The 24,818-nt window shown below is 38.7% G+C and overlaps 1 protein-coding gene across 1 annotated transcript; it reads left to right on the forward strand.

Moving 5' to 3' along the window:
- Positions 1-2,442: 2,442 nt before the first annotated feature.
- Positions 2,443-17,350, forward strand: LOC139154241 (vomeronasal type-2 receptor 26-like). The gene is made up of 5 exons (XM_070728669.1): positions 2,443-2,729; positions 3,743-4,034; positions 6,507-7,361; positions 11,639-11,765; positions 16,440-17,350. The coding sequence occupies exons 1-5, from the start codon at positions 2,443-2,445 to the stop codon at positions 17,348-17,350; spliced, it is 2,472 nt and encodes an 823-aa protein (XP_070584770.1).
- The last annotated feature ends 7,468 nt before the right edge of the window (positions 17,351-24,818 follow it).

Genomic DNA, 24,818 nt, shown 5'->3' on the forward strand with positions numbered 1-24,818 from the left:
GATAGAAACAGGAACAACCATCACTCCAGCATTCACCACTGATAGCAGTTGGGCCTCATGAAATCATGAGTTGTTAGGGACTATGCTGCAGAGCTATCTGGAGAATTCACAGATATTTTCAATCTATCTCTGTTGCAATGCTCTACCTCTACCTGCCTGAAGACATCTATTATAGTACTAGTCCCCAAGCAGACAGTAGTGGTATCCCTTAATGATTATAGACCAGTAGCTTTGACATTTGTTGACATGAAATATTTTGAGAGACTGGTGTTGAACAATATTAAGGCTAGTCTTCCAGATACTTTGGACCCATACCAATTTGCGTATAGGAGTAATAGATCTACTAATGATGCTATGTCTATTGTTGTCCATACTGTATTGAATCATTTGGAATATCAAGGAACCTATGTAAGGTTGTTATTTGTGGATTATAGCTCTGCCTTTAACACCCTTTTACCCATTCTACCCAACAGGTTGTTTCTTAAAATGTCCAATTTGGGTATAATCAGAGGATTTGTTTGTGGATAAAGGATTTTTTGACAGATAGGCCAAAGTCATTAAGAATGGGATCTCATCATTCTTCCATTCTGATATTAAGCAGAGGAGCCCCCTAGAGTTGTGTGCTAAGCCCTTTCCTTTATTCCTTGTATACACATGACTGCACCCCATTATATAAAATAGAAACATAGGCAGAAAAAGACCTCATGGTCCATCTAGCCTGCCCTTATACTATTTCTTATATTTTCTCTTATAATGGATATATGTTTAACCCAGGCATGTTTAAATTCAGTTAATGTGGATTTACTGACCACATCTGCTGGAAGTTTGTTCCAAGCATCTACTACTCTTTCAGTAAGATAATATTTTCTCACGTTACTTCTAATCTTTCCCCCAACTAACCTCAGATTGTGCCCCCTTGTTCTTGTGTTCACTTTCCTAATAAAAACACTTATCTCCTGAACCTTATTTATTATATAACACCAACACAATTATTAAATTTGCGGACGATACAACAGTGATGGGGCTCATTAATAAGAATAGTCTACTTATAGAAAGGAAGTACAAGGGCTGACATTGTGGTGTAAAGAAAATAATCTTACACTTAACACCAAAAAAACCTAAAGAACTGATAATTGACTTCTGACTCCAGAGGTACATTTATCATAAATGGCAAGGATGACTATACATATACTGGATCTAATTTGTTGGAAATGTAGTTTTCATGTCCTCATCAAAAGAAATTACAATTTAAAACACACACACACCCCTTGACTCCCAACCCTAGAAAGAACACAATAGCCAAACATGTCTGAAAAATATTTATGCAAACATTGCAGGGATTGGTCCAGCAGTGGCCAGAATCAATTACTACAAAGGCACTTAGGTAAACTTAGGTATAGCTTATTACTTCTTTACACCTTCTGACTTTCAAAAAGAAAAGCCCTGACTCTGGATGGGTCACAATAATTAGACAAAGAAATTACAACAAAATCAGTACAAATTAAGAAATAAAATATGGCCTGCACAATGGATTGCATCTCTCAACAAATGCCTGGTGAAGAGACAGAATTTTATGGCTCTTCTTTGGCTCCAAACATAGATTTGAAGTAACAGGGCAAGATGATTAAGTTCAAAAGGCTGAAAAAGTAACAAATGCCTACAGTGTAAGATTCAAATATAAAATTAGCTGAAATTTGAGAAATGGTCAGAGAATTTTTTTTAAAAAAATGGAAAATTGATATGAATGTTTTGTTAAAGGAAGAAAATGATAATTTATGGAATTGGTGAATAAAAGGGCCATGGAACATTGAGAAAAGCATGAGATTATAATTATCCAATAGAAGAAATGTGGAAGGTATAAGTATATATTTTCATGTCTTTTCACTCATTTCCTTCCCCTCTTACTCCCCTCCCTTAATTTATATATTTATTTACTTTCGTATAGTTTTAATGTATTGAACATACATGTATATGTATACATATGTATACAAAACAGACAGACAGATAAGTAGGCAGTCAGTCAGACAGACAGTGTGTGTGTTGTGTGTGTATATGTATGTATGTGCATGTACACAAATTCAAAGTGTTGGGGACTCTAGATGTTAGGGGTAGCTAATCTCGTTTCAGAGGGTAGGAATTACTAAAGATAATTCATTCAAAAACATAGATTAGGAAGTGTTATAAACATCAACATGCTGTATTCTGAAATTGTTTGAAACAATATAGAATTCAAAATTTGTAACTATTCCCCATCTCACTGTAATTATGAAATAACCATAATTAATATACAGTAACTTCGGATTCATGAACATTCCCTTAGGATAGGAAATGAATCCTTTCAAGAGGGAGGATACAGGGAGAACTGCACTGCTAGGATTACTGGTAGTTAATTCTATGGGATTGTGACTTTCAATCACCTAAGTGATGTGATGTGAATTACCAATGTTAAACAAAATCAATGAGGGTCAGACTATTTGGAACAAAGCAAGAAGACTCTCCGATAAAGTCATGTTATTTTTGGCATTGATAATAATCCTAGTAGTTGTACCTTATGGTCAGAGAAAGATTCCTTTGGCTAAGTGTCCTATTAAGGCACCTTTGCCTGTTCTCCACAAGTATTACCAGCCTGGGGATTTTATCATTGCTAGCATTACATCTCAAATCTACATGTTTTCAAGTCCAGTAACATTTCAGAAGCAGCCTTCTGAGGAAACTTTTGATGACCTTTTGTAAGTAACTTAGGCCTAAAAATAAAATAAAGATAGTTTTCATGCTTGTTAACTTCATCTAGATGTTTGTTCCATAGCTCCAACTTGGGGATCAAGAGGAGGATGGCAGATTTTATTCAATATTTTGGAGTATAAATATTTGTACGTACTTATCCTTATTGAAAATTACAAATTGCACAAGATATGATAGTATACCCAGAACTTGGTTCCTATACCTGTTTGTTATTTCACAAGCTAGGTAGATACCACACTTTTGGAGTATAAGATGCACCTTTTCCTCCCTAAAAAAATGGGTCTGTATTATACTCCGAATGTAACCTTTTTTGGAAGCTTTTTTTTTCAGCCCTAACTAGGTGTTAACAATTTTCCTAGATTGTTGGGAAGTTTTTTCATTGCAGGTTTCTTTTTCATTGCTCTGCTTGCTCCAAATATTTCTTTCCAACTCTAACCATGCACTAATATTGTTCCCGACTTGCAAGCTCTTTCATTGTTACTCTCTCCGAATAAGTTTTTTTTTAAAGACCTAACCAGGGGATAAAATAATGTACTGAAGCTGACCAGACTAAGGATGTTAGCCAGATGAATATCTGGTAGGCAGATTTTTTCCCTATTTTCCTCCCAAAAACACTAAGGTGTGTTTTATACTCCAGTGCATCTTATACTCTAAAAATAGAGTATTTCACTGATAAAACATCTGCAAGAAAACACTAAGGTTAGAGATCAACAAGGATCCCTCCCTGCTATCTTTTGATTAATCTAAATTTTATTGCTTTCACAGAAATGTGAAACTTGTAGACCAAAAAATATGTGCATTTTGTTTGTTTGTTTAATGTAAAAGAGATTGCAAATATTATTGTATATATTACAGATTTAAAATGGTATCTTTCAAACATATGCAATACAATAAGTCTTCTATTTTCATGTGGTCAGTTACAAAGATGACCTTATCTACATAGAATTAGTAATAAGATCTAAAGAATGTGGTAACCTGGAAACTGTTGTTCATAATCTAGGATGTTCACTCAAAATTACCAGCACATCCTGGCCTTGGTATTTGCTGTGAAGGAACTTAGTGACAATATTCAACTCTTACCCAATATCAGTTTGGGCTTCCACATTTTAAATAGTTATTTTTTGGCAAGGTGGACCTATCTTGCCTCAATGGAACTTCTATCAATGCAGAATAAGTTCATCCCCAACTACAAATGTGATATTCAGAATAGGATTATGGGAGTCATTGGGGGACCTACTTCTGAAGTTTGTCTCCATATGACAAATATCTTGAGCATCTACAAGATTCCACAGGTAAATATAGATGACAGGTTCCAGTTTTTCTAAATAAGAGATAGAAAATGGTTATTGGTTTGCTATGTGATCTATGTCAAGCTGTTGCAGAAGTTGGGGATAAATTAATGGCTTGTCACACTATCTATAGAAGACCTGATGTTTGTCGGAACTTGGGAGGGGTGAATGACAGGAGGGAACCAGCAACCCCCTTTCCCAGGCCTGGGAACAATGCTACCATGGCAAGCTCAATCAAGATGGGCTTTCTTCCCAGGAGTGTGGTGGACGGAGAGCCAGTGAACCCTGGGATACCCTCTCTAACCGAGCATCGCACCATGAATGGGGGCAGTACAGCACATCCCTGTGATGTCAGGCCTGGCCATGCCCAACCCACTGCCAGCGGGTGGATCTCTCCCAGCAGATGGGGCCACATGGGGCCTAGGGCAACAGAGGCAGCAGGGAGGGAGTCAAGTCAGAGGGGCTTCTCAGCAGGTTGTATCCCCACTGGCTGTGCCTGGGCCACCTCCAGAAAAAGAGGCCCAGAGCTGCCATAATTGGGACAGCTGTCACTGCAGTCAAAAGAGCCTCCTTCCCCTCCAGACAGTGATGAAACCTCACCTATAGAAGAAGCAGTAATCTATTGGAAGGAAGGGAACAATGATGAAGATGACCCAATGGTAAATGAAGCAGTTTGCCCATTCCTCATAAAGGCAAAGATTAAAGTGCCCCAAATGGGAAAGGAGAGGGAGGTGGATGCCATAATAGATATGGGTTACACGCGGTGCCTAATCAGCAAGGTGGTAGTGGAAAAGCTGGGAATCCATACCAGGTCACATTCCCATAGGGAAGAACCTATTGGCTGACACGTTGTCCAGGAAGCTGCAGTATGACAGTCAAAGAGAAGAGTTCCACTACTAGAGGCAGCAGGCACTTCCTCTCAAAGAGGGAATTGGTAGCCCCAGTCATCATCAGAGGCCAGACCCGATGGTTGAGAGGCTGGGACCAGGCGGAGTGGACTGAAAAGTTTAAGGCAGCTCTGCCTAGCAATCCCTGGCTTAATGATAACAAGAAGAACTTGACTGTGACAGAAGGGTTGGCATGGAAGTGGTCTAATTATATATGCCTGCCTGCCTCTGATTGCAAATGCTCCAGCGAAGCCATGATGCCAAGCTAGGAGGACATTTTGGGTTTCTGAAAATGCTCCACCACATGCTGAGATAGTTTTGGTGGCTGAAAACAGAGGTGGAGGACTACGTGAGAAGCTGTACTACCTGCACCACCCAGAAACACTGGCCAGGAAAACCACCCAGACTCTTACAACAGGTGGCCAACTCCAGTACTTATGCCAATTACATTGGCTAAGAATATTGAAAGTCAAAAAGATTTAGTTTACATCTCATAAATTATCCTGGTATTCTAGCCAGGAAGGAGTGGATTAGTAAATTAGCATGTTTCTAATTCTCTCAGCATAACTCTATGATGCATCTTTGTCCACAACTGCATGACCAAGCGGTGATCTACTAACTGTGTCTTTGCTCACTTCCAGGAGTAGTGTCTGCCCTGTTTAATCCAAGGAGAATCCTGATGAATCCTAGATGGTGTGGAATCTAGGGGCCAAAGAGGGGACTGAGGCGGTTGAATAACCAAGAAGAATAAAATTTTTATAAAATTTGGCAGATGGTCTATATCTGGTGGAATAAAAAAAATGCTTAATGATGTTAAAATAATAGTTAAATAGTTAAATTTATTAGATTGGAATATGCTATGATAGAATTTTGTTATAGATGTGTTTATTTCTCTGAACTGATCTAATCTATAATAGTTTTTCCTTTTTGTATTAAGAAGACTTCTATTTTGAGTGGAGCAATTGTAGCTCCTTTTCATGTTATGTGTTTTGTATGGTCTTTTTATGTTTGTTTGTAATGTTTTGGTTTTTTAAATCTAAAAATAATAAATAAATAAATAAATAAATAAATAAATAAATAAATAAATATATATATATATATATATATATATATATATATATATATATATATATATATATATATATATTTTAAAAAGAGGGGACTGAGGGATTCCAGCTATAACAGATGTCCAAGGAACGAAAGGTGACCCAGGATATCCAGGAGGCCCCAGACTAAATGGGCCAAAGGGTTTACCAGTATTTATGAAGTACAGACAAAACAGTTAATCTATATTTGAGTGCTAAAAATGTTGGGGTGCTATTTTGTAACTAATGGGAATATTTTCCAGTAAAACATCCATATGCCAATGTAAATTCTACATTTGCTGAGAATCAGTGATTAGGAGCTTTTGAAGAAGGGTTTGAAAAGTCAAAATTTATGTCTAAGGATTGAAATCAATAATGTTCAATAGCAAAAATCTTAATAATTCATTGTATTTTATGAGATCTAAAAAAAAGTACTGCTAAAAGTATGATAAGGTTGAATTGTGATTGTTACTGATCTCTTCTCATTTCTACTTTTGGTTAAGATCCTATATGGGTCTTCTCCAATAATAAATGACAAAACCAAAGAAGATTTTTTTCATCAAATGTTTCCAAGTGGGACCCATCAATATTTGCACATGATAGAATTACTACTGCATTTCAAGTGGACTTGGATTGGTGTGATTGCTTCAGAGGATGACAATGGAGATGTGTTTGTACAGGATATACTTCCCTTATATTCTCAGAAGGGTATCTGTGTGGATTTCTTAGAAGTCATGTCTAAGATGTCTTTTTCAAGTGACATTGCTGATACAGCAACAGAATGGTTTGCAACTTCACGTATTGTCATAGGAAGTAGTGCCAATACTGTTATCATTCAAGGTGAAATACATACTATGAGTGTTCTAAGAACAATGTTTCACTTTTCACAATTTTATGAAGTAACAATTGAAAGTAGAGTATGGATTATGACAGCCCAGATGGATTTTGCATCTCCTGGTTTAACAAGAGATTGGAACATTCATTTCCTCCATGGTGCTCTATCATTTGCTGTTCATACAAATCAGCCTAGAGGGTTCCATCAATTTCTGAAAGAAAGAAATCCTGATAGTGAAAATACAGATGGGTTTATCCGAATCTTCTGGAAAGATGCATTTAATTGTGATTTATCACAGTCCAACCTACAAGAGAGGGATGAGGATATCTGCACTGGGAAAGAAAAATTGGATAATCTGCCTAGAACACTATTTGCTATAAACATGTCTGGACACAGTTATAGCATCTACAGTGCAGTTTATATTATGGTATATGCTTTGTATGCCATAACTTCATCCAAGTTGAAAGAGAGGACAATAATAAAAAGCAGGAGACAACAATATCTGCTTGAAGAGCCCTGGCAGGTATGTAAAAGAACTCTTTTTATGGACAATTAAAAGTGTCACATAGTGAAATATTGAGACAAATTTTTAGCAATACCAGCAATAGCACTTACACTCATATACCATTTCACAGTATTTATTTATTTATTTTATTTATTTATTTATTAATAGAGTTGAAAGGGACCGTTAGGTCATCGAGTCCAACCCCCTGCCTGAGCAGGAAACCCTACAGCACCCCAGCCAAATGGAAGTCCAATCTCCTCTTGAAGGTGTCCAGAGTTGGGGAGTTCACCACCTCCCCTGGCAGGCAGTTCCATTGGTTGATCGCTCTGACCATCAGGAAGTTCTTCCTTATTTCCAGGTTGAATCTCTCCTTGGTCAGCTTCCAACCATTGTTCCTCGTCCGGCCATCTGGTGCCCTGGGGAATAAAGAGACCCCCTCCTCACCGTGGCAACCCCTCAAGTATCTGTAAACTGCTATCATGTCCCCTCTAGACCTTCTTTTTTCTAGGCTGTCCATGCCCAGTTCTCTCAATCTCTCTTCGTAAGTCTTGGTTTCGAGTCCCCCTATTTTTACATCCCTCTCTAAGCAATTTACAGGTTAAGCATATTGTCCCCAACAATCTGGATCCTCATTTTACTGATAGTTAGTACCAGTGATGGGCTCCTATGTATGTGGTCAGGTACGCAGAACTGGTAGAAAATTTTTGATCCCCCCCCCTCTTTTTTTCCCCTTCTGGGCTCTGGGTATGTTTTTCCTATTGCAGTAAATGAGGTTGAATGTGTATAATTTTAGAAGAGTGTGTGTGTGTATCTATACTATATACAGTTTATATAGTGGATAATGTATATTTGTGTGTGCCTGTGTGTAATATGTATGCACACATATGGCATATATATATGTGTGTGTGTGTGTGTGTGTGTGTGTATTATATATATATATATATATATATATATATATATATATATATATATATATATATGTATGTATATATATATATATATGAATGATGAGGCAGCAGCCATCTCGATCACCGGAACATAGAAACTTTAATAAAACCACTTAGCTTTCGTTAGCATGCTGCTAACTTTGTCAGAGTATTAAAAATGCCATGGGAGACAATCACCTTTATAAAGCATTATTCAGTCTGCTCATTGCCCGCGTCATAGGGCCACACCCTTCCCTCCCCTCTGCGGCAAGCCTAATTGTGGGCTTGCTCATGCTGGCTAAAGGGGGATCTACCGCTTTTACTCGTGTCTGTTGCATCTTTCCCTCCCCAAGGGAGGAGGTGGAGTTGCAAGGCAATACTTCGGAGGTGTTTGGTATTACTTTTCCCCCCCCATTATCGTTGTTACTTTCCATAGTGGTACATGTCTGCTCTTGCAATTTTTTTGCCCATGCCCTCGTCTTAGGTCTGGGCAAAAAAATTGCAAGAGCAGACATGCCTCATCATTCACACACGTACCTGGAACTCGCATTTTTAGGACTATTCTTGAGATAGATATATATATATATATATACATACATACATACATACATACATACATACATACATATATATATATATATATATATATATATATATATACATACATACATACATACATACATACATACATATATATATATATATATATATATATATATATATATACACATACATACATTGAATTAAATAGTATATTTTGGATGTTCAGTAATAGTAAATAGATAGGGAAATTGTATCGCTTTGAGGTGAGGAGAGGCCAGGTACCCTAATCCTAACCCAAACCCTTGATGTGAGCGACGTCAAGTTGGACACATTTAAGCCAGCCACATGACCTTTAAGCCACCCCCTGTCACATGATCGTCAAGCCACTCCTACCTAGTCACATGACCAGCAAGACACACCCACAAAATAAGCCACACCCACAGAGTGGTAGTAAAAGTTTTTGCAATCCTTCACTGGTTAGTAGGATTTACTGAGTTGGGGATTGGATTGGGTCTGTGTATACATGAAGGGAAGCTCAGCCAATCTCATTGCACATGTTGTACTCTGACAATAAAGGTTTGAATTGAATTGAATTGGAGGAATGGAAGGATGAGTCAACCTTGAGCTGGTGAGAATCAAATTGCTAAATTGATAACAGCCAGCTGTCAGCAGAAGTAGCCTGCAGTAATGCATTCTAACTGCTGCACTTAAAGGAGCTATTACCCACTTAAGTGCCAGGAAAGAAATGTAAAAGAGGCCAAAAAAGAAAAGAAAAAGAAAAAATAGTTATTCCTTAGCTCATAAATATTGATCAGAAATCTTGAAATGTAATTTTGACTGCCTTCAAGAGAAATTTGCAAAAATTAAGGGAAGATACATTATTTTAAAAAAATAAAGAAGGAATTAATTTCTCTTTCTGGTTTTTCCCCTCTTACTTTTTAAATATAACTAACTTCTGAGTATGTGTTATATTTAGAATGTTAAGAAGAGATGAAATTCATGTATTTTTAACATTATATATTTCTGTAGACAAAAGATTTTGATTTTTGTTTTGGGTGTGTGGCCAGTTCAAACCTTTCCTACTATTAATCGGTTATATTTTTTATAAAACCTTTATTACATTACCAAGTTAAATATTAAAATATAAACTAACATAAATGGGAAAAGGAGAAGGGAATAATTTAAAAAGACAGGATCCACAACATAATTTTCTCTAAATTTTAATGTAACACAAAATAAATTATCAAATGTAGAAAAGTGTATATTAAAATGCTCCAGTTTCCCTCCCCCCAAAATATATCCAATATAATCCTCAAATCTTAAAGCCAAAACTAGATAATATTTTTGAATTATAAATGTTCCTCTGTTTTCTGATTGAAAACAGAAAGACACAAAGACAGCAATTTATCATATAAGACATTACTTTTCCTAATTTCTATCCCAAATTTTCAGATAGCATCCAGGCAACTGACTTAAATGTTCTTTTTCTTTCTCCTTGTCTTTGTCTTTGCCTTTGTTAATTGACAATATTCTTCCAATCAGTGATAATTGAAGGTTTTTCCAATTTGCTAGGTCTTTTTAAATTTGAACTAATATTTTGTTATAATTATCTTCTTTTATTGATGAGCACTTTGCTGTTAGCTGAATTCCTAATTATTTTGTTTTTTTAACCACTTGCATGTTATTTCTTCCAATTGTTTGTCCTGATTTTTAGTGAGATTTTTAATTAGTTTTGTTTCATTTTTATGAATTTTAAGTTCAGCTACGTCTGAACTTCTTTCTAATAGTTAACCCTTTAATTTCATGTACCTTCTCTAATTTTTATCAATAAAATTTCCAATGTTAATATCATTTTTTCAGTACATTCCCCATTCACAATAACTCTAGCCTTTTTTTTTTTTGAGTAAATTGTTTCTATAACTTTTCTAAATTTTGTCCCAAATTTCATTGAATCGAGTTGCTGAATCATAAAATTCCAATTAACATGGCCTCATTTCCTCTCTATCTTCTCTTCAATTTAGCTTCACAAGTTCATAAGAAAAACTTGCTTTAGAAACAGTGCTGGGGAAAATATTTCCTTTGATGACAATGGACACATAATTTCCGGATTTGACATTTTTAACTGGGTCACTTATGAAAATAACACATTTACAAAAGTCAAAGTTGGATGGGTACACCCGAACCCTTCCTCTTCTAAATCATTCATTTTTCAAGAGGACTCCATTGTATGGCCCACAAGATTTAATAAGGTACATATTTTGTACAGGCAACCTATATATATTTTTTTTTCAAAAAAAGAATTTTTCATCTATTCTAATACTTTTCTGTTTTGAATTTAATTTGCTATTTAGTTTAGTGTACAACTATGTGACAATTATTAACATTCTGAATCATATGCCACTCCAGTATTTCTCAGCCAAAATGATTGACGTTCTAAAGAACTGCATTTTATGTACTAGACAATTTAAATGGAAGATTTTTTGCACAGGGTTGAAGATAATTTTGAGCCACATTCTGAATATTGAAAGTGATATTCTACTCTTCTATCAGTAACATCAATTATTGTATTGAGATACTGAAATCATGTATTGAATTCAATTGCTCTAAAAATGTGGTATGTCATTACAAGCCTTATGGAAGACCTATCAAAATGAAAACTTCAGGACTTAGGTTGGGTTGTGAGAAAAATACCATAATAGTCATCTCACTATATCCCATTTTCAAACAATAAATATAGAAAATATATATATCTATGTTTTAATAAAAAGAATGTCCCATAGCATAGCAGGCAAACTGATTCCTTTATTTTTCATCTCCTTCACTCAGAAAAGACCCCAATCCCTTTGTAATGACTATTGTCATTCTGGTTCAAGTAAGGTCAAAATAGAAGGAAAGCCATTTTGCTGCTATGACTGCTTTCCATGTCCAGAAGGGAAGATTACAAATCAGAAAGGTAATATTTCTTCAGTTTATAAACACTAACCTATTAAAACGTATGTGGAATAATTTCAGAATGTTATAGAGTAATGTATGTGTTGTGATTTAGGATATTTTACAAAAATGTTTGGGATGAATTAAATCAGTGGTGGGTTACTATTAGTACAGCCCGGTTCTATGAACTGGTAGCAGTGATGGCAAGAGTCTCTAACCATCTGTCCCAGAAACCTCCCACATGAGCAAGGGTGCTCACAAATGGGTAGCAATGAGATTTAGAACCCATCACTGAGAAAAATGTAGGAAAATACTTCATCCCCTACTTAAACGATAAACCTTGTCATTTCAGCCTTAAGGCCTCTAGCTAATTAATATTGCTAAAACCAAAGAGGATGGAACAGATTATGGAATCTAAAGAAAATTTAACATCAACTCTACAAGAGAAACTATTTATTTATTTATAGAAGATTTATATTGCCACCTACTTGCACATGGCGACTCCAGACAGCTGTTCATGAAATACTGTTAACTTCTCTTAAGACTAGCGTCACATTTGCAGTTCTGCTCTAAATTTCTCACTAAAAACCTGATGTACTAGTCTATTTAATCAAAATCTTTGCTATGTCTAATCACATTCATATTCTGTTGGCATAAATCTATATTAAAGGTTTACATCTATGATCGGCATCTATAAGTTCATAGTTGGCTTTTTTAACCCTGCTGTTCTGTTTAATGTCAGGGTACAGATTTTATGTTCCCGGGTCAATATAACCTGGACTGATTTATTTGAGAAACTTAAATTTGGTCTTTTTGAAAAAAAATCTCACTGAGATACTAATTTGAACTTTTCTGGACACAATGAAAGGGGAGAGGGGCTGCATACAAATCAAATAAATTATTATTATTATTATTATTATTATTATTATTATTATTATTATTATTATTATTTAAATTGAAATGAAAAAAATGCTTACATTTTTATTTTGCTCATAAAACACCCCCCCCCCATTTTTGTGACATTTTCTTCAATTTATAGATAGTTTAGCCTGCAAACTGTGTATAATTTTACTAAATTTTGTGTGGGATTACTAGTTTGAACATTTCTGAACATAATGATATGAAAATTGAACTGAAAAAATGATGCTTATTTGTTTATTCTGCTCATAAAAGGGCTGCCCCCCAGTTTTTTTCAAGTACTTCACTTTATATATTTTTCAGGCTTTTAATTCCAAATATTTTCAATAACTTTTGCATTGATATACTAAAATGAACATTCCTGATCACAACCAAATGAAAATTGAACTGAAAAAAATTGATGCTTATTGACTTATTTTGCTCTGAAAAGCCACCCACCAGCCTGTGCGCACATTTTTCACTTTATATATAAATTATGCTTGTGATTTCAAAATTACATACTTGTTTTTAGTAAACTGGATTTCTTTCATAAAATTAGTTGTCTGGCTATCATGTGCTTGCTTTTTAAAAGGATATTCCCAATATTTCTAGCCAAATCTATATAAAAAATGAAAATAATGGCACACAGCAAGGCCGAGGGGTGGTGGCCTTTTACTGAGCAAAATAAACAAATAAGCATCATTTTTTTTTCAGTTCATTTCTATTTTTCTTATGATCAGGAAATGTTCAATTTAATATATCAAAACTTTTGGGGGGAAATTGTTTGGAGATTTGTAGCTTAAAAAAAATATAAACTGACACAAAATGCTCCAAATCATGGGAGGGCCTTTTCAGAGCAAAATAAACAAATAAGCATCAATTTTTTTCAGTTCAATTTTCATATCATTATTTCAGAAATGTTCAAACTAGTTTCCCAGTGAAAAATGTTTTCAAAAAGACCAAATTTAAGTACCGAAAAATCCCCTTTTTTGATGTGGGTCGTATATGACCTGAAACAGACTAAGTGTGAGGTTTTTTGGCCAGAAAAACCTAAGCCCCCACCCCTCCAAAAATATTTTTCTGATGATCAGCAATGTTAAATTTAGTAAATCAATGCCCAGGGTATTAAAAATATTTTGGATTTGCAGCCTTAAAAAATGTAAAGTGAAACTGATTGCACACAGCTGTGTGTGGGAGGCCCTATTTCTCAGCAAAATATACAAATAAGCATCAATTTTTTCAGTTCAATTTTCATATCATTATGTTCATAAATGTTCAAAATAATAATTCAATGCAAAAAGTTTCCAAAAAGTTGCAAATGGCTGGCAAAAAAAATTGAAAGAGAAAATGGTTGCAAACAGCCAAGGGGGAGGCCTTATTTCTGAGCAAAAAACCCCAATAAGATTCATTTTTTCAGTTCATTTACATTTTTGTAATGATCAGGGATGTTCAATCTAGTAATCCCACACCAAATTTAGTAAAATTGTATGCAGTTTGCAGGCTAAACTATCTATAAATTGGAAAAAAAAAATCACGAAAACGGGGGGGGGCTTTTATGAGCAAAATAAAAATATAAGCATTTTTTTGTTTCCGTTTTCATTTCATTGCGTGCAGAAATGTTCAAACTAGTTTCCCAGTTAAAAAGGTTTCCAAACAGATCAGATTGAAGTACCTGTAATCAACCATTATCGGTCCGGGTCATATTGACCCTGGAACAGTACAAGTGTATAGTATTTTTGCCCAGCAAAAACTAAGCCCCCTTCCCCCCAAAAAAATTCACATAGAAAGAACTCCTGACATGATGCAAACTCATGAAATTTCAAGTTTTAGATATGCAGGGAATTTTTTTTTACAGGGTCTCAAACTTACGTTCGGGTGTCACAGACAAGAATTGAACAGAAGGGTTATTGTATTTGGATGTCACATTATTAGGGTGATTCTTGGAGTGGTGTAAGTTGAGGCTGAAGGAAATCATGCTGTGGTCGCTCTTGGAAAATGGTTCTTTTATTTGTAAGCTATAAATTGGGTTTTTGCTGTTGCAGAATATGAGGTCTAGGCAGCTGTTAAGTCTCATATTGTTTGTTACTAGTTGGGTGAGTCCCAGATTGCTAACAGTGTCGTATAGGGTAGTATGGATGGGTTCCATAGTATAGTCATTTAGGGTCCAGTTAATGTGGGGTAGGTTGAGGTCACCAAGGATGATAAGGGGGTATGGGCACCAAGGATGATAAGGGGGTATGGGCAGGAGGCTGCCCAAATTAGTAGTGAGGTTAATTTGTTCACATGAGTGATGTTGTAGTCTGGGGTTCTGTAATAAAGTAGGAAGCGAGATGTGGTATTTAGGGATAGATCACAGATGATGGTTTCAAAGATGTTAAGATCATGTGCAACTTGGATGTTTTTTAGATTTAGTGACTTTTTGTAGAATATAGCTACTCCACCTCCTCTGCAGGATTCACAGTCAGACAAGGTAGATAAGGTTTTGTATTGGATTGAGGAAGTAAAGGGCATGCTTTCCTATTCTTGGTTGGTGGTGCAAGGGATGTCGATTTGTTGTTGAGGGATGGTGGGTTGGAAGATAAAGAATGGATTGTGAGTCTTGATTTTGATGCATTCAGCATGATAATCTATAAGTTTGTTTCTCCAAGATCCAGTCATCTGTTAAGTTCCACACAGAGTTCACGGGAGCAGATACATTGTAGGAAAGATAGATCTGGTCTGGACCTAAGTTTATTGTAATTGGTATTGTTTCTGGCAATGGAGTTTATGATCTTGTTGAATTGTTGTTTGGTGAGCTCATTTATTCATATCACTCTGCAGAATCGGGGAGCCACCGAGCCATAGCCATATATATGTGCTTAGGGCCATCTCTGGAAACTTTAATGATATCTTCAGGGGTAATGGTTTGCGTATGATAGTTATGCATGATAAATGTTTCATATCTTTCCTATGTGAGATTCATTGTTTTCTTATAGACTGAAAAGGATTGCATTTTGATGTTTTTGTTTTCACTCTATGGCATCTTTGACTAAAGTGGAGATATCAGGGGTTGAGTTTGTAGGTCTTTGTAGTCGGGGTAGTGGTCGAGGTTGTTGTGGTGGAGTATAAACAGGTCGTGGTGGAGTGATGTAGGGTATTTTATGGGTTTGCATTTTTTAATGCAAGACGTGGTTCAAGGAGTGTCAGTAGTCGTGCTTATAAATTTATATCTATGTTTTCAATGTAAGCAAAGTCCTATAAACTCTCCTCGCCCCAGAATCTATTCCTGTCTGCTGTTTTGAACATGGTGATGAATATTTATAAAGAGCTACAAATTAAATTTGGGATTAAAAATTGGCATCTAAAAATTTGGTTTATCAAACTATTATAATGTGGTTTATCAGTGCTTTTAGAATAGATAGTAGCTCTATAAGTCCCACAAAGGGTCTATTTGAAGCATTAACTGGGACCCATTTTGCTGAATTTTTAGCTGTGATTACATAGTTGTTAGAATTCAGTATTGCAGGGTAACTCTGCCCACCGCCAGGAGTTTGATTCTGACTGGCTAAAGATTCACTCAGGCTTCCATCATTCTGAAGTCAATAACCTGAGGACCGAAGTTGGTCAGGGCAATATATTGACTTTGTTACTTTAGTGCTGTAAAGTACTATGGGATAGTATATAAATCTAAATAATATTGCTTTTGCTACTGTTAAATTCCTTGCTTCTTTTAATATTATTTCATTAACATAATAATTTCTACATTATAATAATAGCAATGTATTCATTCATTTGCTCATCCATCCATTTATTTCCATAGACATGGATGATTGTTTACCATGCCCAGAAGGACAATATCCAAGCAGCAACCATGATTCATGTCTTCCAAAACAGATCATTTTCCTCTCTTACAAAGACCCATTAGGGACTAGTTTGGCCACTACTGCACTAATCTTTGCTTGCATTGCCACTGTGGTACTTGGGATCTTCATCAAATACCAGGATACTCCCATTGTCAAGGCCAACAATCGGAACATCACCTACCTTCTCCTTGTCTCCCTTGTGCTCTCATTCCTTTGCAGTTTATTATTCATAGGACAACCTGAAAAGGTGACCTGCCTTTTGCGACAAACTGCTTTTGGAATCATCTTCTCAGTAGCCATTTCTTGTGTATTGGCCAAAACCATCATTGTGATTTTAGCTTTCATGGCTTCAGTGCCAGGATCCAAAATGAAGCGATGGCTGAGGAAACGGCTAGATAATTATATTGTTGTTTCTTGTTCCCTGGTTCAAGTTGCTGTTTGTACCATATGGCTTGCAATCTCACCCTCACACCCTGAAGGAGATATTAATTTAATGGCAGATGAAATAATCCTGGGATGTAATGAAGGCTCTACTATCATGTTTTACTCTGTTTTGTTCTACCTGCTTTTCCTTGCCATTGTTGGTTTCATTGTGGCTTTTCAAGGCCGGCATTTACCAGAGAGTTTTAATGAGACCAAGTTCATCTTCTTCAGCCTTTTATGGTTTTGCAGTGTCTGGTTATCCTTTTTTCCAACTTATCTGAGTACTAAGGGGAAATACACGGTAGCTGTAGAGATATTTTCCATATTGTCATCTAGTGCAGGTCTCCTATGCTGTATCTTTTTCCCAAAATGCTTTGTCATACTACTAAGGCCTGATTTGAATACTAAAAAACAATTAATGAAAATCAAAAAAGAAGAAATATAACTCCATGACTGGTTCATTGAAAGAAATATTCACAAAAGACCATTCAGGAACTAGAACTGATGCAGATCGAAGCTGTTGCAAGTCATGGGAATCCTCTTATTATTTCTGAGTGCTTTAAGCACATAAATGTTTCCTACTTTGGAGCCCGTAAAAATTAGGAATAGGAAACTGAAATAGGAGACAACAGTATCTCCTTGGAGAGCCTAGGTATGTAACAAGAATGCAATAGAAATCTTTTTACTAGACAGTTAAATATGTTGCAATGTAGAACATTAAGACAATGTATCACCCACTTAAGTTCCAAGAAAGAAATATAAAAAAAGCAAAAATTTATTTTCTCTTTTCACTTATTTATATAATTGTGTATCAGCAGTTTTGAGATGTAAATGAAGGTTACCTTCTGGGATAGATTATCAATATTAAAGGAAGATACATTTAAATAATCAAAGAAAGATCAAGTTTCTTTTTGTTTTTGTCCCTCCCTTTTTTAAATATACAGTAGAACTCTGGTAATGAACGCTTCTGACCCCAACCAAATTGGATTCCTACCAAAAAATTCCCAAAAAAGTTTTCGCAGCCAATTTCCCCTTCCATACCATTTTTTTTTTGTAAGCACCAAATTTACACAATTAGGTTTGGGTCACAACCAGAAATGATATTAAGCAGGCTCTGACCAGTTCTGGAGAACCAGTAAATATCATTTCTGACTGGCCCAACCCACATCTATTGTCTGCCTCCTCAGTCCCAACTGATTGAGAGGAAATGGGGAATTTGCAGTAACCTTCAACTGGAGTGGGCAGGGAATGGAGATTTTATCATATCCTTCCCTGGAATGGGGGAGGAATGGAGATTTTACAGTATCCTTCACCTGTCAAGCCCACCAAGTCATGCCCACCAACTCACACCCACTGTGACTCATGACCAAATTGGGTTATGACTGAAGTTATGGAACAAATTACGATTATAACCAGAGGTTCTACTGTATAGCTTTTGAATATATCTTACATATTCTCCTTCTCCTCTTATTTCTGTCCTCCTCCTTCTCCTCTTATTTCTGTATTTTTCCCTTCAAAATATTTGTAACTCAGAGTTGAAATGGGAGGGTTCTTGCTGCTCTCTGAGTTTGCTTGCTTGCTTGCTTGTTTGTTTGTTTGTTCGTTCATTCATTCTTTCATTCATTCATTCATTAATTTATGGGTGTATAGGCCACCTCTCTCTGAGGATTCGAGGCAATGATACAATGTCCTAAATCCAATTAAATTAAAATCCCCAATTATTAAAAAGTCAAACATTCTCATTTATACCACAAATATATATATAACTTTCATTGGTCAGAGAGCTAGAATCTAATCACCTGAAGCCTGGTGGCATAGAAGAGTCTTCAGGCTCTTATGGAAGGTGAAGAGGCTAGGGGCATTATGTGTCTCTGGAGGGGAGCTGATTTCCGAGGGCTGGGGCTCCCACAGAGAAATCTTTTCCCCTAGGTCCCACCTAGGCCCCACCAAATGACACTGCCTGGTTGACCAGACCTGGAGAAGGAAGACTCTGTGGAGGCTTACCTATTTTTTTGCATTTTTTCCATTATCCAAACTAGATATTATTATCTATGATCATTTATCTTAATTTTAAATTGTGTTATGATTGGCTTCATTTCCTCTCTATCTTCTCCTAATTTTAGTTCCATAGGTTTATAAGAAATACTTCCTTTAAAAACAGTGCTGGAGAAAATATTTCCTTTGATGCAATGGACACATAATTGCTGGATTTGATGTTTTCAATTGGGTCACATATGAAAACAATACAGTTACAAATGCCAAAGTTGAATGGGTTGACCCAAACCCTTCCTCTTATCATTCAATATTCATGATATTTAACCAGGTAAATATTTTGTACAGATTTGGGCACAACCTCACCTATATTTATGAATACAATCGTACCTCTACTTAATTCGTTCCGTGACCAGGTTCTTAAATAGAAAAGTTGTTAAGTAGAAGCAATTTTCCCCATAGGAATCAAGTTAAAAGCAAATAATGCACGCAAAACCTTTAGGAAAGAAATAAAAGTTCGGAATTTGGGTGGGAAGAGGATGGGGAACAAGAGGAGGACAGTTGCTGCCGAAGGAAGAAGGTGAGGTGAGGGGAATCCAAAAAATCCAAAAAATTAAGGCTTAAAAAAAAATAGGGACTCTGAGTGGGCATCCAGAGAAAGGAAAACGCTTGGTTTGCTCTGGGCTGCCAAAGCCTCCTTAAACGCTACCAAAAGGCTCCTCTGACAGCCCAGAAAAACCCAAGATAGCTGGGATTAAAGGGGGAATGGCAAGAAACTGGCTGGGCCTTCGTGCCAATCTCAAATTTCCTGGGAAACTTTTCCGGGCTTGGGTTCTTAAGCAAAAAATGGTTCTTAAGTAGAGGCAAAAAAAATCTTGAACACAGTTCCACTAGCAGAAATGAAGATGCATGTGCAGCTCCAGCTGATTGGCAGCTGTCACTTCCTGGATTACTGATCTCGGTTCAGCCCTCCTTTTTTCCCCTACTGCTGCTTCTGCGCTCTTTGCTTTTTTCCTCTTTCCTCCTTCCTGGCCACGGACGAGCTTCCCTCTCTCCTGTCAGGCTCCCCTCTAGCCTCATGTGGCCACCTCCCACCTGAGGTGCAAGCGGAAGGAGTGGTGGAAGCAGCGCTGGCAGCATTTATGCTTTTGGCAGCACCCGTTCACCTAGCAACCTAGCCTGAGGCAGAGGGGCAACCCAGGAAGGAGAGCACGGGAAACACGAAGCAAATTGTCACCCCAGTGAGCGACACTGGTAAGGTTGTAACTCAAGGACTGAACAATTCACTTGAATGATGATGATCATTCAAGCCACTCCTACCCAGTCACATGACCATGAAGCCACACCCAACAAAATAAGCCACACCCACAGTGTGGCAGTAAAAATTTTGGTTACCCATTACTGGAGGGGTTATACCCTGAATGGATGCACAAGCATAAGTGTTTGTGTGTGTTCATGTGCATGCACACACAAGAGATAGATAATACAGTAATACCTCGTCTTATGATCTTAATTGGTTCCGGAAGGAGGTTCGTAAGGCGAAAAGTTCATAAGACAAAACAATGTTTCCCATAGGAAACAATGTAAAAGCGATTAATGCATGCAAGGGAAAAAAAATCACAAAATGGTGCTCCACTGGGCGCCGGCGCCCGGCTGTCACTTTTTAAAACAGCTGGAGGGCTTCTTGGCGTTCTCCTGAACCCAAACCCGAACTTTTGCTGAACTTTTCGGGTTCGGGAAGCCGCCGAGAAGCGCCGCCGTCCGCTTGTCACCTTCTGAAACAGCCGGGGGGCTTCTCGGCATTCTCTCGAATGCCGAACCCGGAAGTTCGGCAAATGTTCGGGTTCGGGTTCAGGTTCCGGAGGCTGCCGAGAAGCACCTGGCTGTTTCAGAAGGTTACAGCTGGGCGGTGCCACCCGGTGGAGCACCGTTTTTGCGATTGGTGGCGGCATTTGTGGCTGATCTGGAGGCTGAAACGGAGGTGGGGAATCCCAATAGGGAATTCCATGGGCAGAGCTTTGACGTCACGAAGACGTCTTTCCTGGTCAGCCGAAATGTGGCCTCCAGGAACGACACCTTCGTGACATCAACACTCCGCCCATGGAATTCCTTATTGGGATTCCCCCCCAGCCTCTAGACCAGCCGAAAATGGCGCTGCCGATTGCAAAAATGGCATAACCTTCTGAAACAGCCTCCGGAACCCGAACCCAAACTTTCGCTGAACTTCTGGGTTTGGCATTCGAGAGAATGCCGAGAAGCACCCCAGCTGTTTCAGAAGGTGACAGGCAGGCAGCGGCGCTTCTCGACGGCCTCCCGAACCCAAACCCAAAAAGTTTGGCAAAAGTTTGGGTTCGGGAGAACGCCGAGAAGCCCCCCGGCTGTTTCAAAAGGTGACAGCCAGGCAGCGGTGCCCAGCGGAGCGCCATTTTGCGATATGTGGTGGGTTTGTAAGTCAAAAAATGTTTGCAAGAAGAGGCAAAAAAATTCTGAACCCTGGGTTTGTATCTCGAAATGTTCGTATCACGAGGGGTTCGTATCACGAGTTACCACTGTATATAACAGTGGTGGGTACACACACACACACACACACACACACACACACACAAGAGATAGATAATATATACCAGTGGTGGGTTTCTACTGGTTCAGTCCATTTCAGGGGAACCTGTAGCACTGGCAGCAGGAGGTTCAGCCCACTCATCTTCACAGAGCTTCTGCTGATGTGAAGCTTCTGCACATGCATAGAAATATCCTGGGTGCTCTCATTCCCAAAGCAGTAGCAAAGATAAGTAAAAAGGGGACTGGACTTTTTGCCTCTGCCAGTTGGGTGAAGCTTTCTTCCACAGCCGTTGCTCTCTGATGATAGGCGCCTGCATTTTCTCCCTCACCAAAAGGCCCCTAGCTATTTGCCCCAGCCCTTTCATCACAAAAAACCACATTCAGCCACAGCTTTTTGGCCACATGGGACACTTCGCCACTATCCAATCAGAACGGTCCTAACAAAATGCTACTTTGGGAAGGAAAGAATGGGACAGTTCGCCTCCTCTTGAGTTATCCTTCCCTGTTTGCAGAGAGAGAGAAAGGTCCATTCATGCTGTGGGCATCTAGCCTTTTTACCCCCTTCTCTGTTGATGTGGACAGTCCCCACAGTGGGGGAAAGGGGGCTTTGGGGGGAAAAGAGTTGGGGGGCTAATGATCCTTCCCTGTTTGCAGAGAGAGAGGGGTTCATTCATGCTCTGGGCATCTAGATGATCCCATGCCTTTTTCACCCCCTTCTCTGTTCGTGTGGAGGGTCCTCAAAGGGGAGGGGAGTGGGCTTTGGAGAAAAAGTGCTGGAGGGCTAATAATCCCTCCTGTTTGCAGAGAGAAAGAGAGAAGTCCGTTCATGCTCTGGGCATCTAGAAAAAGGCATTCATGCCTTTTTCACTCCCTCCACTGTTCATGTTGTGGGTCCCCAAAGTGGGGGGAAGCAGCCCTGGGAGCTCTTTCACACCCACAAACACCCCCTGCATGCACACCAGTTCATCTTGAGGGTCCCCAAAAGTGGGGGGAGGGGGCTTTGGGAGCTTTTTCATATACACACACACACACATGTGCGCGCGCACACACACACACACACACCACTTCTAGTCTGACCCTCTTCTCAAGCAGGAGGCTGATACAGAATGATAGAGATGGGTATCTCAGAGGCCATCTAGTCTGACCCCCTTCAAAAGCAGGAGAATTGGTCTCCCAGTCAAATTTCTGGGCTGCTAAATTGGCTGGTGAAACTCCCTTCTTCACAACAACCTAATCCTTAAAAAGCTAATTTGGGAAACCAATCAGAGTGGTCCTCACAAAAGTGGGGTGGGAGAGAGAGCTAGCTAGCATCCTCTTAGCAAAGGAAAGAAGTGAAGTTACTGGTTACTGTTTGGGGCCTCTTTATGACCTGGCCATCATGGTGATCTGTGGAATTTCTACGATGCATGGAGGCTGATGCAAAAGGAACAAGCCGTAATGACAAAACAAAGTGTTTGCGGAGAGAGGCAAAAACTCTGAGGCCCCAGAAGCGGGGGTAGGGGGCCACCCCTGCCCTCCCCCATACACATTTAACAAGAGTTGGAAGGGACATTGGAGGTCATCCAGGCCCACCCCGCCTTCCATCCATACACATTTGACAAATTTCTGAGCTGCTGATTTGGCCAGGGGAACTCACTGCCACATGGTCCTCTCTCAAATTCCCTTTGTATTTCTCTCTCTATCTCTCTCTCCAGGATCCCTTCCAACTCTTGTTAATTTGTACAGGTGGCAGGCGGGAGGGTGGGAACAGATGACTTCCAAGGTCTTTTCCAACACTTGTTAATTTGTATGGGAGTCTGTAGAGGTCACCAGCTTGAGCAGGGGTTTGGACTAGATGACCTCTGATGTCTCCTCAAACTCTGTTACTCTGTAGAAATCTCCTGCTTGAGAATGGGGTTGGAGTAGATGACCTCTGTGGTCCTCTCCATCTCTCTGATTCTGTAGAAATCTGCTTGAGAAGGGGGTTGGACTAGATGATCTCTATGATTCTAGATGACCTCCTTAAGGTCCCATCCAATTCTGTAAGGGTCTCCTGAATGAGAAGGGGATTGGACTAGATGCCCTCTAGTTTGTTTTATCACAACTGCTTGTTACTTCTGCATCAGCCTTGAGGCATCATAAAAATTTCACAGATCACTATGACAACCAGGTTATAAAGGGGCCCCAGACAGCAACCAGCCTTCTCTTCTGTCCTTTGCTAAGAGGGTGCTACCTAGCATTCTCTCCCACCCCTCTTTTGTGAGGACTGCTCTGATTGGCTTCCCAAATTAGCTTTTTAAGGATTAGCTTGTTGTGAGGCAGGGAGTTCCACCAGCCAATTTAGCAGACCAGAAATTTGACCGGGAGACCAATTCTCCTGCTTGAGGAGGGGGTCAGACTAGATGGCCTCTGAGATCCCCCCCCCATCTCTTTCATTCTGTATCAGTCTCCTGCTTGAGCAGTGGATTGGACTAGATGGTCTCTGAAGTCCTATCCATCTCTATGATTTTGTATCAGCTTCCTGCTTGAGGAGGGGGTGGGACTAGATGGCCTCTGAGGTCCCATCCATCTCTATGATTCTGTATCAGTCTCCTTCTTGAGAACAGGGTTGGACTAGATAGTCTCTGAGGTCCCATCCATCTCTATGATTCTGTATCAGTTTCCTACTTGAGGCGGGATTCTGAGTAGAACTGGTATGTGTGTGTGTGTGTTGTGTGTGTTTGTGTGTGTGAAAGAGCTCTCAACCCCCCTCCCCCCACTTTTGGACTCTCCACATGAAAAGAGAAGGGGGTGAAAAGGGCATGGGGTCGTCTAGATGCCCACAGCATGAACGGACCTCTCTCTCTCTCTGCAAACAGGGAGGGATCATTAGCCCCCCAACGCTTTTTCCCCATAGCCCCTCCCCCCACTTTGGGGACTCTCCACATGAACAGAGAAGGGGGTGGAAAAGGCATGGGATCATCTAGATGCCCAGAGCATGAATGGACCTCTCTCTTAAATATGTTGAGTACTGAAACTTTTTGAGAGAACATAGAATTTAAAATTGGTAAATATTCTTCCATCACACTGTAATTTTGAAATAACAATAATTAATGCTGCATGGTGACTTCCTGGTTCATAAGCATTGTCTCAGGATAGGAGGATAAGTGATCAGACAAGTGTACTAATATCACATATTATATTAATATGAACAATGATGTCACATTCCCTTTCATGAGGGAGAGGACAGGCAGAACTACACTGTTAAGATTATTGGTAATTGGATTCTATATGGTTCTGGTTTTCAATCAGAAATCTTGCCATGTGGTGTTTAAAAATCAGTGAGAGGTCAGACTATTTGGAATAAAGCAGGAAGATTCTCAATCATGTTATTTTTGGCATTG

This window comes from Erythrolamprus reginae, chromosome Z, assembly GCF_031021105.1.
Source record: "Erythrolamprus reginae isolate rEryReg1 chromosome Z, rEryReg1.hap1, whole genome shotgun sequence".
NCBI lineage: Eukaryota > Metazoa > Chordata > Lepidosauria > Squamata > Dipsadidae > Erythrolamprus > Erythrolamprus reginae.

Bases quoted from the DNA above. Each gene is read 5' to 3' on its own strand.
- LOC139154241 (XM_070728669.1), top strand. From the start codon at position 2,443: ATGTTAAACAAAATCAATGAGGGTCAGACTATTTGGAACAAAGCAAGA. The intron at 2,730-3,742 runs GTAAGTAACTTA...TTCATAATCTAG, and splicing joins GAAACTTTTGATGACCTTTT to GATGTTCACTCAAAATTACC. The intron at 7,362-11,638 runs GTATGTAAAAGA...TCCTTCACTCAG, and splicing joins TGCTTGAAGAGCCCTGGCAG to AAAAGACCCCAATCCCTTTG.